General features: G+C 30.4%; 1 protein-coding gene across 1 annotated transcript; it reads right to left on the reverse strand.

The window, feature by feature from the left end:
- Positions 1-1,089: 1,089 nt before the first annotated feature.
- Positions 1,090-6,615, reverse strand: LOC101252576 (uncharacterized). Its single transcript, XM_004236513.5, has 4 exons — positions 5,605-6,615; positions 3,604-5,428; positions 1,628-3,515; positions 1,090-1,337 (listed from the first exon to the last, which is right to left on the reverse strand). Exons 1-3 carry the CDS (start codon positions 5,857-5,859, stop codon positions 1,684-1,686), a joined length of 3,912 nt encoding a protein of 1,303 aa, XP_004236561.2. The 5' UTR covers positions 5,860-6,615; the 3' UTR covers positions 1,090-1,337; positions 1,628-1,683.
- Between the last annotated feature and the right edge of the window lie 8,914 nt (positions 6,616-15,529).

Genomic DNA, 15,529 nt, shown 5'->3' on the forward strand with positions numbered 1-15,529 from the left:
CTTTGCTATGTAAGTTTTTTTTTTTGAGTGATTTTGTGTGTTGATATTTTATTTTTGACGTTTTTGTTGTGTATTTATAGAGAGAGAAAAATGGAAATCTGAAAAGAAGTAGGAAAAGGAAAAATAAAAAAAAAGAAAGATTTGACTGCCTTGCTCATCAAGTAGTTTCCTTATTCAATTCATGTGTACCAACTTGATTTCTAGAAAAAAGTTGCATAAATAACATCATAGTCTTGCACTACAAGTACTACCACTATCTCGATAACATGATTGGACACCAAATTTAAGTAAAATTAAATTATTATTGTTATTATTTTATATTTGTCCACTTTTAAATTAACACACCTATTAAGAAAATAATTAATGACGAACTTATCATTTTATCCCTATTAATTATGAAGTGGATGAGAAATTTTATATTTTTCAAAGTAATTAGTCATTTAATTAAGAGTATAACAAAAAAAAAATTATTCCTTTTTCATTTGTCAAAATGGATAACTAACTAGAGACAACTATAAAAGAAAAAGTTGAAAAGTAATTAGAGACAACTATAACGAAATGAAAAGTTCAAACTTTAATTATATTTAAATATAAAAATGTAATCAATCTTTGAAGGACATCTTTTAATTAAAAAAATTACATATTCTCTTTCAACAAGTTACCAGTAGTTCAATCTACTATGACTCATAGTGTATGAGACAAACATGTATTTCCATATGTCTTTTTTTAATTTTAGGTTGAAAATTAATTTTTACAGTATAGACGCTTATGATCTTTGTCAATACTAACTAGAGTCTTTTTCACCAAACACATGAGCTTATTTTTGTCATTCTACTCTTTAATATAATGAACATCTAAGTCGTTCAAATTCTCCAAAAATATTGTGGTGTTCGTGCTAAATTCTTTAAAAATGCACTATTTTTGGAGGATCCAACACAAACTCGTTAATATTTTTGAAGAGTCCGAGCAACATGGGTAAAGATAATATGATATGGATGATATGTAGTGGTTCTATTTACATACAAACATGACCATTCTCAGAGCTTATATATAATATAAATGTCACAATAATATATAGAATACACTCTGTAGCAGAAAGTATGACCATTCTCAGAGCTTATATATAATATAAATGTCACAATAATATATAGAATACACTCTGTAGCAGAAAGTATAATGAAACCTATCTACTTTTGTACAAAATTTCATATGCACCCTTACATCAAGTTTCTATCTGCCAATTCATGCTCCACAAAAGCAATGAAAGCTAGTGCAAATACACGATGAGTCGATAACCATCCCACGCAATTAACTTTCTGAAATTGCCTCTCTATAACCTGCATATTAGTCAGCAGAAATAAGAAATCCTTCTATTGTGAGTAAAATCAATAAGCATTGTCAAAGTTTGTCGTTCATCATTCTCACTTTCGACGTTTAGTGACTGGCTAGTTGTTCTTTGTAGCCTCACTATCTTAGCTAAAGCATTAAGAACTGCATAAATTGGCCTACACATCTGTTACTCTTAAGAGTAATCTATGAGTTTCCTTTTTTTCATTTAGTAAATATTTTCCATAGGTATTTTCGTCTAAATAACTGAATTGGAATGAATGTAGGAATGTTTGCTCACCTTCATAATTCTTACAAGTAGTCAAAGAATATGCCACCAATCTAACTTGGTCGAAATCATACTTCTGGAAGAGGAACAACTGCTTCGAATGCTTCCACGAGCATTGCCACTCTTTTTTTCCTAGCAGGAGTTAGTGTTGTGACTATATGCTGCATTGCATAATCAAGCATCCATTTTTCTGCTTTTTTCCTTTCATCAGTCATTTGATGCCTCAAATCCACTTTTTCTGGTTCTTGATCAGGTGTTAGGGGAAGAAATTGAGGCGCTCGTGGGTTGAATTTCCTCGCTTTTTCAAGTGCCTTGATTGATTTCTTGAGGAGGATCAACTTCTTCAGCTTGCTCCAGTTCTTGGACTTTTGTGTCTCAGGTTTGTTCTTGGCTAGTGGAAGTGCTCTCTCTTCTTTTGGATCCTTTGTTTCTTGATCCAACATTTTTCCACCTTCAGTCATGTCAAGATTTGTCAAGCTTTCGGTAGAATTTGAGCGATTGTTCACTTCACCTTCAGCTTCTGAGAGTTCCTGGTCCGGGATTATGTCACTGGTGACTGACTGTGTATCTGATGAATCATCTTGAATTGGCGTTGTAAGGATCTCGTTAACTGCCTCTCGTATGAGTTTGACAGCATCGTCTCTGCAGAAATTTCTCCCATGGTGGCTTGGATTATGATCTTCCCTGTTTGTCTCTGCATCATCCTTCGTCTCGGAGAAATCCTCGAGAGGGTTGCACGTTTTCCTTTCAGATGGTGTACTACTGCTGTCTTCTATCTCATCATCAGTTCCATCAAGTAGTTCATTTCCAACTTTTGATGCAACATCTGATAGCACATGTTGTGATATCATGTGCCACATGCTGATGTAACTCCGTTTGTCCGCCTGCCCCTTGGATGCTCCGTCATCTTCTTTGGGATCAGACATTGACAGTAAGAGAGAAAATCCACGAAGAGGTTTACGTGTTTTCTCACATTCTTTTGTTGTCTCTTCCCTAGTTACAGTTTCTTGTATTGTTGCATCAGATGCAGAAGTTGAACTCTGGATGCTCATTGCAGTTAGTGAGTTTTGGTCGCCATCTGCAATTGGGCTCTGCATTGTATTAGATGTTTCACTAGTAGCGTTGTCATGATTCTCAAGCTCCAACTTTCTGTCTCTCACAACTGACCCCACATCTTCTCGTGCTCCATCAACTGCATCAGAGGTTTCTATCATAGAATCATTTGAACTATTTTCCTCATCTTCTTTCCGAGATTTTCCTTCCACCAAATCCTCATCATTCACAGCGCTTGTCACTTCATCCGACTTCTGCCTAAGTACAGACTGTCGAACATCATGATCTTTGTACATAGAGCAGTCATTTTCTTCAAGCTTTCTGTCTATGCCTGCAATAACTTTCTCTGCCTTACGCCCCGTATTGCCAGCTGTAGACATGAATTCATTCTCCTTTCTAGCCCTAGGCTTAGAAAATGCAATCTTGCTATTGTCGCCTTGTGGTGGAACCACAGTTTCAAATGCTTTTATCAGCAGTTCCACTTTTCTTTGTTGAGTCGGAGCAAGTTGACTTATCGCCTGCTGAAGCGCATAGTCAAGCATCCACTCTTCTCCTCTTTTCCTCTCATCAGCTGTTTGAGTTCTTAAATTCACCTTTTCTGCTTCAGGATCAGGATTCAACTGCAAATACTGCGGCTTCCTTGTATTGATCCTTGTAACCTTTTCCAATTCCTTGACGAATCGTTGGAGAAGTATCCATTTTTTAAGATTGCTCCAGTGTTTTGGTGCTCTCTTCTCGGATTTGTTTTTCACTTCTTTTGGTGTTATCTCCTTCTTTGAGCCGCCAACGTCTTCTGTGTTCACAGTTTTTGACATGGATCCTGCATCTGCCTCCTCATTCTTGCTGTCTGAAAATTTCAGAAACATTCTTAAAGTGAGAAAATTCACACATTCTTAATAAACAAACAAAACACAAACAGTGTACTAATTCCATACCTTGGATTTGATTCATTTCAAAGGATTCATGGTCTACACTGGACTCACTTGTAACTGATTGGTTATCAGATTGAACTTCTGGAAGAAGAATCTTCTCGATTGCTTCTCGTACGAGTTTGATGGTGAAAAGCTTCCTCAATTCAATTTCTTGACTTTCTGCATCCTCATTTGCAGGTATCATTTCTCTTTCAGCAAAATCTGAACATGAGTCAGAACTTCCTCCTGAAGGCAATTTGTTAGCACCGTCCTGTTTATTTTCTTCGTCGTTAGCTCCACTGGCTGGTTTGGTCTCAGGTTCTGCAGATGCATCCGAGACCATATGCCTACGAATCAGACTCCACATGTTCATATACTTCTTTTTGGGCTCAGCAACTTCAACTGGAGGACAATTTTTGGATTTTGAGTCACCAACTTGACCTGATTTGCTATCAAGGTCCTCGTTCAGATCAGCTTTGCCATCCTTCTCCTTCATATTGCTAGCTGAAACAGAAGAGATTTCATTGCTACATTTTTCTCCATAAAAGATATCAAACACCGGTCTCGTTGTGATGGTGAATGGTCCATCATTAGACAGTTCTCTGTAGTTACTTTCATTGTTATCAGATTTAGCAGCTGATTCTGTAACATTGCTATATTTTGCTCCATTGAAAAGATCAAACACCGATCTCGTTGTCATTGTAAATGGTGCATCTTTAGACACTTCTCTTTTGCTACTTTCATCCCCAACAGATGTAGAGACACTATCATCTTGCTTGACGAGACCGGATGCAGTTGGTGCTGTAACAGTGTCATCATTTGAGTCACTCCGCTCTTGTGCCATACAATTGCAACACTTTGATGCAGTAAGTAGGCTGTCATGCTCTTCTGGACAGTGTTTGCTCATTATGTTGAGTGTTTCCTTGTAACTTTTCTCCGGTAACGATGTTTCATCAAAGGGAATTTCAGCAAGATCAGCATATGCAATAGCCTCGTTTACATCGAAAACACCAGCATCTTCTGTACCACTGCTTTGTTGTTGAGCAAAGTCAATCTCGACAAGATCAGCATGTTCAATAGCCATGTTTACATCGAAACCACCAGCATCTTCTGCAGCACTGCTTTGTCCACAAACTGAAGGATCAACACTGGAGCTCAATTGAGTATTTTCATCAGCAGTACTAAACTTTCTTTTTACTCTAATGCTTTTTTGTGATTTCAACAATCTTTTCCTCCTATATACGCGTTTCACCGGAGGTGAAGGATCATCATAATGTCCTCCATGAAGAGAACAGTGATGATATGAACAAACTTTGAACTTAGACAACCTATCAGATTCAGTTTTTCCAGGATGAAACTCAACATGTTCCTTAAACTTAGAATCCTTAATAGTCGAAGAACATGTCGCCTTATCAGGAATTTGACAGCATTTTGATGCACCCTTTTTAGATTTAAAACTAGCTTTGTTTATCAAAATCTTCACACTTCTCATACTAGTTGTTCTTGATAGAGTCTGCGAGTATTTTCGCGGACTCCTGCTTTGATCACTACTATCAAAGCTAGATTCACAACTATGATGTAAACAATTTTTACCTTGAGAACAACAAGTTGATTTTCTGTAGTGTGGTGGTGATGATGATTCTGAATATTCAACTGAAGATGGATTTTGAGAATTATGATTCTTCATTGTTGTTACTGATCTTGATGACCTCTTTCTAAATGACCTTGTACTACCAAAATTCTTCATTATTTTTTTCATTACTGGTCTGTTCTTGATTTTGTCATCCTTTTTTTGTGTACAAAATTCAGATGAATCAATTGAACTTACATTTATTGATCCGATACCTCTCTGAAACACAAAAGGGGTGTCACCAAATTTTGACAATTTCTAATAAAATTTCATAATATAAAGTCTTTGTCAACACATTTTTTTATTCATCATAGTGATGGACTACTACAATTAAGACTCGGTCAGCAGTAGTACTTTTTTGAGCAAAAAATCAAGAATCAAGAAACTTAATTTACCTGAGAATTACTTCCTTTCTTTGCATCATAGCTAGTTGTAATCTTCATATAATTTGGTGACAAATCTGGCATTTTGATTGGACTTAGTTGCTCTGGGGTTGAGTTATTGCTTGTTGGAATTACAATGGATAGACAAGAAAACTTGGATGAGGATGTTTTTCTCAAGAAAGACAGTCTTGGAAATCTAATAGATCTTAGCTTGTTTGGTTTCTTGTTGGAGTTTAATGTTTGCGGTAATGTTGATTCAACTACCATTACACACCCCTTTTTAAGACTTCACTTTTGGAGTTGTAAAAAGGTCAATTTTTTTTATATATTAAAAGAATTTGAGATTTGAGATTTTTATATATGACACGAGTAGATTCCAATTTTTGGACTATAATAATTCAATGGTCAAAGTAAATTTAGGAGATTAACAAAAATATAATTGTGATTTTTTTATATGTTAAAGTTTTGGATACAGAGTTATTTGGTATTTAGATCGATAAAGAATAACGATCAATAGTGAATATTTAAAATTAACTAGAAAAAAAATTAGGCAATGGTCAAAAAATTTAGATTTTTTTAAATGAATGGTTGACATAGAGGACTATAGATTCCAAAATTTGTAATTGGACTTAAATGATTGGATTTTCTATGTTTACAAAATCATAATTTAGCATTTACCTAACCAGTTAGATCTAGATGATGTAAGTGAGGTGTGCTATTAGTGGATTGTACCTTGTGGTGTAAAGCATGTACCTTGACTGGTCAAAATTGGAAAAAGTTGCCTATTGAAATCATATTCTTGATTTTTTATTTTTTTTATTTTCGTTAGAATGTGGTTGAGGTTTTCTTTTGACTTGTACAAAGTTGTTGTTCTAGACTTGGCCTGGTTGATTATTGACTTGTCTTTTTGTGTGGGATGCCTCTTCTTTTAAAAAAATTATAAGACTTATTATAGACTGATATTATAAAATTAATTTATATTTATAAGGTTATTGAAGTAATAATAATATATTTAATTAATTTTATAATGAAGTTCGAAAAGGATGACATATGTATACAATTTTATTTATGTCAGGTAAAAATAATCAATTAAACGAAGTATATAAAAAATAAATAAATCAAATACAGTAAAAAGAAAATGTTGAAACCAATGAAAAGGAGTCAAACAATAGTGTAATACTTACCATATAAATTTATTTTCAATTATTTTATAGAGTAATTAAATCTATAATATATTTTACACTGTTAGTGTTTAGAATTTTTCTAAAGGTCTTATCAAATCACAAATAAATGGATGAAATTCGATCTGTCAAATGGAACCAATCAAGGAGGTCTATCTGGCAAAAGATCATTGAAATTTATACCCTTTTTTGTACCTTTTTATATTCTTGAGTGTGAATGGCTTTATTATTTCATGGACTTTAGTTATTTAAGTTTACACATTATGATAATTTAAATGTTACACTAGATTATAAGTATCATTATTTATAACTCTTTGCAGTTGGCTTAAATTATAAGTTTTCTTTAAATAACTTGCATATAACACAATACATTTTTATTAAAGGAATCCAAATTAATACTATTTGACATAAATTTCAAAGATTTCTTAGAAGAAATTAAATTCATTTAGTAATAAAATCTGAACTTTTTTTTAATAGGGTGATAAATATTATATTTCATCTTGTGTTTGAGTTCCTAGAGATGAACTGTTGAAAGAAAACCATTTATTCTTAAAAAAATTTGTTTAAAGCAAATGTAATTAGTCCAAGTTCGGAGTTTAAAGGATACAAAATATTAACAAAAATTTTAAAACGGTATATAAAATTTATATTAATCAAAATGGCAAAATCGTTGCATCAACAACGACTTACTCCATCGGAAAAAGCAAAATCACTGCCTCGCAGCGATTTTGCAAAATGTGAATTTTTTTAAAAAAATGAAATTGCTGCCTCTGCAGCGATTTTGCAAAATGCAATTTTTTTAAAAAAAATTCGCTGTCAATGCAGCAATTTTAATTTATTTTTTATTTTTAAAATATTTTTTTAAAAAAAAAATAATTTTTTACAAAATCGCTGCCTAGGCAGTGAGGCAGCGATTTGTTTATAAAAGAAAAATTTTTTTTTTTTTAAATCGCTGCCTAGGCAGCGATTTAACATTTTTTTTTAAAAAAAAATCACAATTTACAAAATCGTTGCAGAGGCAGCGATTTTGCTTTTTTCGGTGAACTAAGTCGCTGTTGATGCCGCAATTTTACCGTTTTGATTAATATAAAATTTTATATACCGTTTTAAAATTTTTGTTAATATTTTGTACCTTTAGGCTCCGGACTTTCATTAGTCCCACCCAAAGCAGATATCATACACAAAAAATGAAATTTTGATTTATTTTTTTATAAAAGATAAAATAATGTCATTTATAAATCAATGTTTAAAAGTTTGAGGGTATAATTGTATTTTCCATTCACGCTTTTGCATGGGAGGCCATGATAAATCAGCACCGACTAAATATTAAATTGAAGACTGACATTTATCTTTCTGTTTTTTTTTTCTCTTTTAATATTTTAATAAATTTCCACTTTATAAAAAAAGATGTTACTTCACCTATTTGCCAGATAGTACCCACGTGGAACCAAGTGTGCATATTTTGTCCCAAATGAGAAAAAAATGTTCTCAAATGTTGTTTTAACTTTTTTTTTAAAGTAAAATCAAGGAATATCAAACACAATATCTCAATCGCAGATAAGTATAAAATTTGTGTTATTTCAAAAGCTCATTTGTTTGATTTCATAAGATATGTTATCATTATTGTGATAAATGTTCTTTTTTATTTTTATGATCATATGATATTTTGAATATTCATTTTGACCAATTATATGACATTATATTCTATGGGTTGGACCATTTAAGAGAAAAATATTATGTGCATGTATTTTTTCGATTTTAGCGTTCGTATGTGAAATTATCGATTAAGAACGGAGGATTTTGATCTATTTAACTAGACTTTTGGTAATCAAATTTTTACTAATGTTGAAGTTATATCGATTTTGTTGCAAAGAGATATGGTGGAAACTGTATATAATGTCATCAATGAAATAATAGAGGCACGAGATAAATTTTTCAGAAATATAAATCTCAATTACATATTTCTGCATACTACAACAAAAAGATCCTAAAATATGTATTAAACAAATGACTTATTTTTTTATAAAGCACCTAAAAATCGAAGTTTAACGACAATACGTTCTTTTAGAATGTAATTACTTGTGAATAAGTCCATAGGTCTATATATGAGTATATTTTATTATATTTATATAAAATATAGCACTGTTTCCGTTAACTTTTGATGATATGATGTTTAAAAATTCATCACTCTATTTGAAGGAAAAATTACTTAACTACACATTTTTTGTTTTCATATTTTCTAAAATTCTCTACCATGTCAAAATATTACAAAAATCCCTATTTTCCTTTCCTTCTCTCTTTTTCTAGATACATAACTTGCAACTCTCTAACCCAAAGATTTTTGTTCCTATTTTCACGCCTAAAATCACTCCCACAGATTAGCAATTATCTCATCATCACTCCAATTTTTGAATTTCAAATTTATCCTCTCTCTAGTTTATTAATTACTTGTCCCTAAAGGGATAGAACTATTTCTTCATCAAAAAAAATTTCTAGTTCTTGAATTATCGTTTAAATATTTTTTTTAGCTATTTCATTTACAATTTTCTGATATCGTTATTGTGTAAAATTATCCTAGTCAATATAAAGGCTTAAGTAATATGCGGCCCCTTAAAGTTGTCCGTATATTTCACTTAGACACCTCAATTTAGTCTAATACATATTGAACACTTGAACCTTAACAAATTTATACCAATTTAACACAAAATGATAGTCAAATAAAAGAGAAACATGCGTGCATTTCAAACGCTCAAACATAACAAATGGACCAAAGAAGCGATGACACATGACAATTGGATTAATTTTTAAATTTTTTTAATTTAAATAATCAAAAAGCAATTTAAGAAAACAAAAATTGAATTAATCCACCCCACCCCCACCCCACCCCACCGGCAACCCACCATTCTTCTTCTTTTCGTCGACCTGAACTACAACCTCCATGGTTCTTCTTCTTCGTCCCCTTTTCACTGGCCCCGGCGTCTCAACGCAGTCAACAATAGCCTCCAGCCTTTTCTTCTTCTCCATTGAATTTTATCCATATTTCACCATTATTGTCAATCTAAGATAATTCCTCATTCACCTTTCATTCTTATTGCATTAAAACCTTGTATTCGTTATCTTTTTTTTTTCACCAATAATTATTTATAACAAATTACAAGAAAAATAATTTTTTACAGAAATAATCAATTGCTTAATCGGAATATTATTTTTATCGAAACAATGAAACTTTGTCAAAATATTTGAGACTTTAATTAGATTTACATAGAAAAAGAAAAGGAAAAAAAACACAAGAAGAATTTGAGGGGATCGGAGAAAAGATCGACAGGGTGGGTGTGGGTATGGAAAGAGATGAGAGTAGTTACAGGTATGTGGGAAGAAGATCACTTTTTTTATTTTAAATTAATTATTTTTATGCATTATTTATTAATTAGGTTTATTAATTGAAAAGAAAATGAAAAAAAGATCATTTTCAATGGTTTCACGCGTTTGGGGACTGTGAAATACACATTTTTTGCCACATTAAGTCATTTGTGTCCAATAGGAACTGGTTTTGAACACATAAGGTGTTCAATAGGTATGAGGCTAAATTGAGGTGTCTAAGTGAAATATACGGACAACTTTAAGGGGTCGCATATGACTTAAGCCCAATATAAATGTACTTGAGACATAAACATTACCTAGTCTATCATATATATGTGTCGAGTTCTATAATGTATCTTCAATCCTATTCAAGTTTTAAAAGCTATATAGACAGTACCAAATCAGTTGTATGTTATGTATCTACAATTTTTCGTGTTTGTTCAGTCTTATCCAATTTAGAAGGCTATGTATATGTATATATTGTTCAATAATAATCTTGATACATAAATCACAATGTTCTATAATTAGAGCACTATGTATCAGTTTCGATAATAGATATATGATACATAACATTGACAATGTTGACTGCTTTATATGTATTAAATTATGATATTTATCTTTTTAACCCTTATATTTTAATTTTGATGATTCATTATGCAGCTCATTGATGTAACTTTCTACTACCTCCGGAAGAAGTAAAAGTTTAAAATTGACAACCAATACAGATACATATTAATGGCGAATTGTGTATCAAACGTATTTGATATATATTAATGACCGTGATACATTAATACAAATTACAACTAAATATTCGTTCTTTTGGCAACTAAAATGATATTTGATACTTAATAACACTATTGTGTCAATCTAAAATTAATAACCGAATACATTACAATACCAAATGATACAACTATTCACAAAAAAAATCGATTACACGACATCTCGAGATCCATCAAAATCAACTACACAACATCTCCCGTGATGTACAAGGTTCAGAATGAGCTTTGAGTAGATAAATAGTAAACCACTTAACAACATCCATAGCATGACTATAAGTTCTTCACTAGCAGCTAATTATCTACCATATTCCAAAATACTCCACGAAAATATTCCATGGACAAACTAGATCCACATTATTACCAGCATCATAAAAACTTCCAACCAAATCAATCTGCAAAAGTATCCCCTAAAAAAATCAAAACTCAAATTGATCACAAAACTGAACGGATTTTCAATGAACACAGAGTAGAATTTTGAACCTAAAAATATTTTGATAGTGTCGTTAGACAATTGTATAGAGATAAAATAACACTCGTTTCTGTAATGTATCGAATCTTCATATTTTTCTCGACTCATCAATCTCCAAGCTACAATGTTTGATTCAACTCATCTCTCTTTCTCAGATTCTTGAATCTCTCAATAAAATAGAGAAATTCATAATGTATCTACTCAATTTTTCAATGATTTTGAATCAAAATATAACAGATTTTTAACAATTTGGGAGAAGAAATTTGAAATTTGAATTTTCTGAAGTTGTTTTGCTTTGGTAGAGACTGATTACCAGTGAAAATAAATTAATTGAGTAATTTATGGATTAAATAGTTAATTTTACGTGTCTTTTCCATTTTAAGCGCAACAAAAAAGATTTTGTTCCCTTTTTTAGCTCAACAAACAGATTTTTCTCGTATCAGAATTAATGTATCCGGAAGGTGAATTATGTATCAGAAAAGTAGAAATTTTAAGGGATTATTGTTATTAAAATAAAATTAGGGATAAAATGTAATTTATTCCTAATACTATGTGATTTATGTAAGTTATACCTATTTTGAATAGTAAATACAATTAATATCTTTTAGTTTTCAAATATTATTTATGATAAACATTATAATAAATTAAAAAAATAAGAACAAAAAACACAATTCAATAATAACATTAAATATGTTTGTGACGAGTCATGTATAATTTGAAGGAACAAAATTACAAATTCTAACTCAAGAGAAATTTATCAAGATTTGGAATAAAATATCTAAAGGCATAAAAATATTAAAATATGTTCTCTAACTGAATTCTTCATCTTCAATAGTTAACTGAAAAATAAACATTCCGTCAAAAATTAAATAGGAGAAGGAAAGACTCTTACAATTAAACATGATGAGTTTTATAATCTAAAAGCCTATATGTGAAAAATGAGAAAAAAAATATTACGTCAAAAATTAAATAGGAGAAGGAAAGACTCTTAGAATTGATAATGATGAGTTATATAATCTAAAAGACTATATGTGAAAAATGAGAACAAAAATATTTTTTTTTGTGTGTGTGTGCGCGTGCGCGTGCGTGTGTGCGTGTGGGTATGTGTGTGTGCGCGCGCGCGTGCCTGACATTTTGCTTGTGGAATCTTATAAACTTTCTTATATTCTTTGCTTACTAAGAAGCTTCCCATATTTCGAATATCTTAAAATGTAGGTTTGTAGTGCTTTGACACTTTTTAATTTTATTTAGTGATCATTTGTTGTACTTCTTTTATCTTCAATAATCTAATAGTTGTTGTCTTTCTTAGGTTATTGATGAAGATGATAGTGATACTGATGAAGATAAAGAATCTTTTCAACCCGAAACTTTGATAGACCTTACATTTAATCACCTTGTGAAATTTCAGCTTGAAAGCTTTCTAGGAGGTACATCCGAGATGCAGTTTATCAAGCATTTGTTAGCCAACTCTACAGTGTTAGAGATATTGGTAATCAATCGACGGTTTCTAGATGAGGAGACTCTCGACACACGAGAAGAAATATTCACCGAGATCTCAATTTTTTCGCGTGCATCACCTTAAGCAGAAATCGTCTACAAAGATTTTAGCTGATCTTGATCTTTGGCTTAGAAGAAACAAATTGACATGCGAGAAAGAGACATTTATGTGGTATCATAACTCTCTGTCTTACCTTTCTATAACGTCTATTTCGAAAAGTGAACATTGCTTGGATGGATGTTTTGATTATGTTCTCATTACATTTAAGGATTTCTGCATTTACTGTCTATTCATGAATGAGTTATATATCCAGGAGTGCTTTGTTTTTTTCAATTTTTTGGAGGGACTAAGAAAATGAATCAATCTCAAAATTTACTTAATCAAACAAAAAATGATTTGTTGATACACCCTTTTATAGGAAAAACATTATCTGCACCGTGTGTTTTATATCAAATCAATAAATATAGTAGAATGAGGGAAGATTTTACACACAAGCCTTTGTTCATAGGTGTAAATTTCGAGTAGCAAACTATAAAGCAAATAGTCTGACATTGTTGGGGGATTTTAGAGCATTGAAATAGTACTCACGAGTTAATTTTTTGGATGATCGCTAAATTTTTTAGTATATTTTATTATTTGTTAAAGTTATTTTGTTTCTCTTTTGAGACAAAGTTTAAATATCAAATCGTATTTGATTTCTCATTTTCTAATAAATGTATAAGAATTATCTATTTGAGATATGGTAATTAATTGGAGGACAACACCAAATAATTTTAAAAGTATTTGGTCTTTCAAAAGGATTTTCAAAAACTAATTCATTCTGCTAATTATCATGCACTTTCTGTTTACATAATAATAATAATTAGATATATAGTTTTAAATTCATTCAATTATCTTTTCCTCTTTAGCCATCATCTTTTCTATGTTACACATATTCTTAATATGGTTATTAATAAACAATACTAGCCTTAATAAACAAAACCTACTGACCTATTTATCCATCAAGAAAACTACTAGTATACATATATATATGCACGTGCATCACACGTTTACTTCATAACGATAAATATAAACTATTAAAAAATAACATAATTTTTAAAAAAATACTATTTGAGTTACAATAAAAATATGAAAAGTAAAATAATAAATATTTTTAGTGTATAAACTTATTAATAAAAGGGCAATGCGCGATTTAACTTTTTTTAAAAATGTTTATAGTGTATAGTTAACTTATAGAAGATTTATTTTTTTCATTTAGTCCTCCCCTTATTATAATTTCGATATAAAAATTTTATATTTGTTTCAAAAGAAAAAATAAAGTAGCAAAAACAAATATGGAGACACACTATGTTATGATTAACTTTCTTAAAATGTCTTTTTTGTCTCATAGAAAGAGTAAAAATATTGAAGTTCTTTCTTAAAATGTCTCTCTTGTCTCATAGAATAGAATGAAAATATTGAAATTAAATTAATAGTTTCACATGATATACATTTCAATAAGATAAAATGTTTGACATTAATTAGTAAAAGATGAAGTTCTCCTTCTCATTAAGTAAAATGCAATTAATTAATTTAAACTTATAAATAAGAAAACTTATTAGAAGGAAATAACTAAAGATTTAAAGTGCAATAATTCATATTTAAATTATGCAATTATATAAATAACAGTTAATATTTAATTAAATAAGTCAGTTTTTAATTTAGTGGAGAGTCAAAATGACAATTTTAATATTTTTACAATTAAAAGTTCTTTATAATATATTTTACATTTTTTTGTTAAAATTTAATAGGAGCAATATTTGGTCGAATGATAAAAAATCTTCTAACTTCTTAAGCATTTTGATGTATTATTTTTTTGACTTTGGGATTTTAATCTCACGGTAATTTTAATAAAAATTGTCTAAAAAATATAGATTTTATCCACAAGCACATGTAAGAATAATTCTTTACGGATATTTAAATTTAAGATGCAAAAACGTAATTATATTAATAATTTGAAATTCGAATAATATTGGCATTAATTGATTTACGTGTCTTGTACACTATTTTTATGTTTGTATTGTCTTATTTTCTAAAGCAACGAAAAATACACATTCAATCAACGGAAAAGGGCCTAAAATGCCCTTAAAGTATTAAAAATGGTACAAAATTACTCTTCATCCACCTATTGGCTCCAAAATATCCTTCCCACCCACCTATTCGCTCCAAAATACCCTTGTTATCCACATTTGAGTTCAAAATTGACCACTTATTTAACGGTTTTAAATTTAAACTGTTTAAATACTTTTTAAATACATGGGGCTCAACTATTTGTTATAATTAAGTAATTTATAAATCAATCCACTACCCACCCGTTACTAATTAAACCTCTCCAAATTAATAAACCCGTCATATTACTAATGAAACAACAAGAAAGATACTGCCAATGAGTGTACTTACAAATTTGAAGCGAAAATATCTATAGAAGTAAATTATCATACTTTCAAGTGTCTAAATAAAAATTATCGATAAACTTAAAACTCTGACTATGTTCATCTTAATTATTCTTTCATATCAATTATGTGATGTTACTTCATAGATAACTTTTTTTTTCAAAATAATATATTAATGATTTTAAAAATATCATAAATATTTATAAAATTTTATTTAA

The sequence above is a fragment of the Solanum lycopersicum genome, chromosome 4 (assembly GCF_036512215.1).
Source record: "Solanum lycopersicum chromosome 4, SLM_r2.1".
Lineage (NCBI taxonomy): Eukaryota > Viridiplantae > Streptophyta > Magnoliopsida > Solanales > Solanaceae > Solanum > Solanum lycopersicum.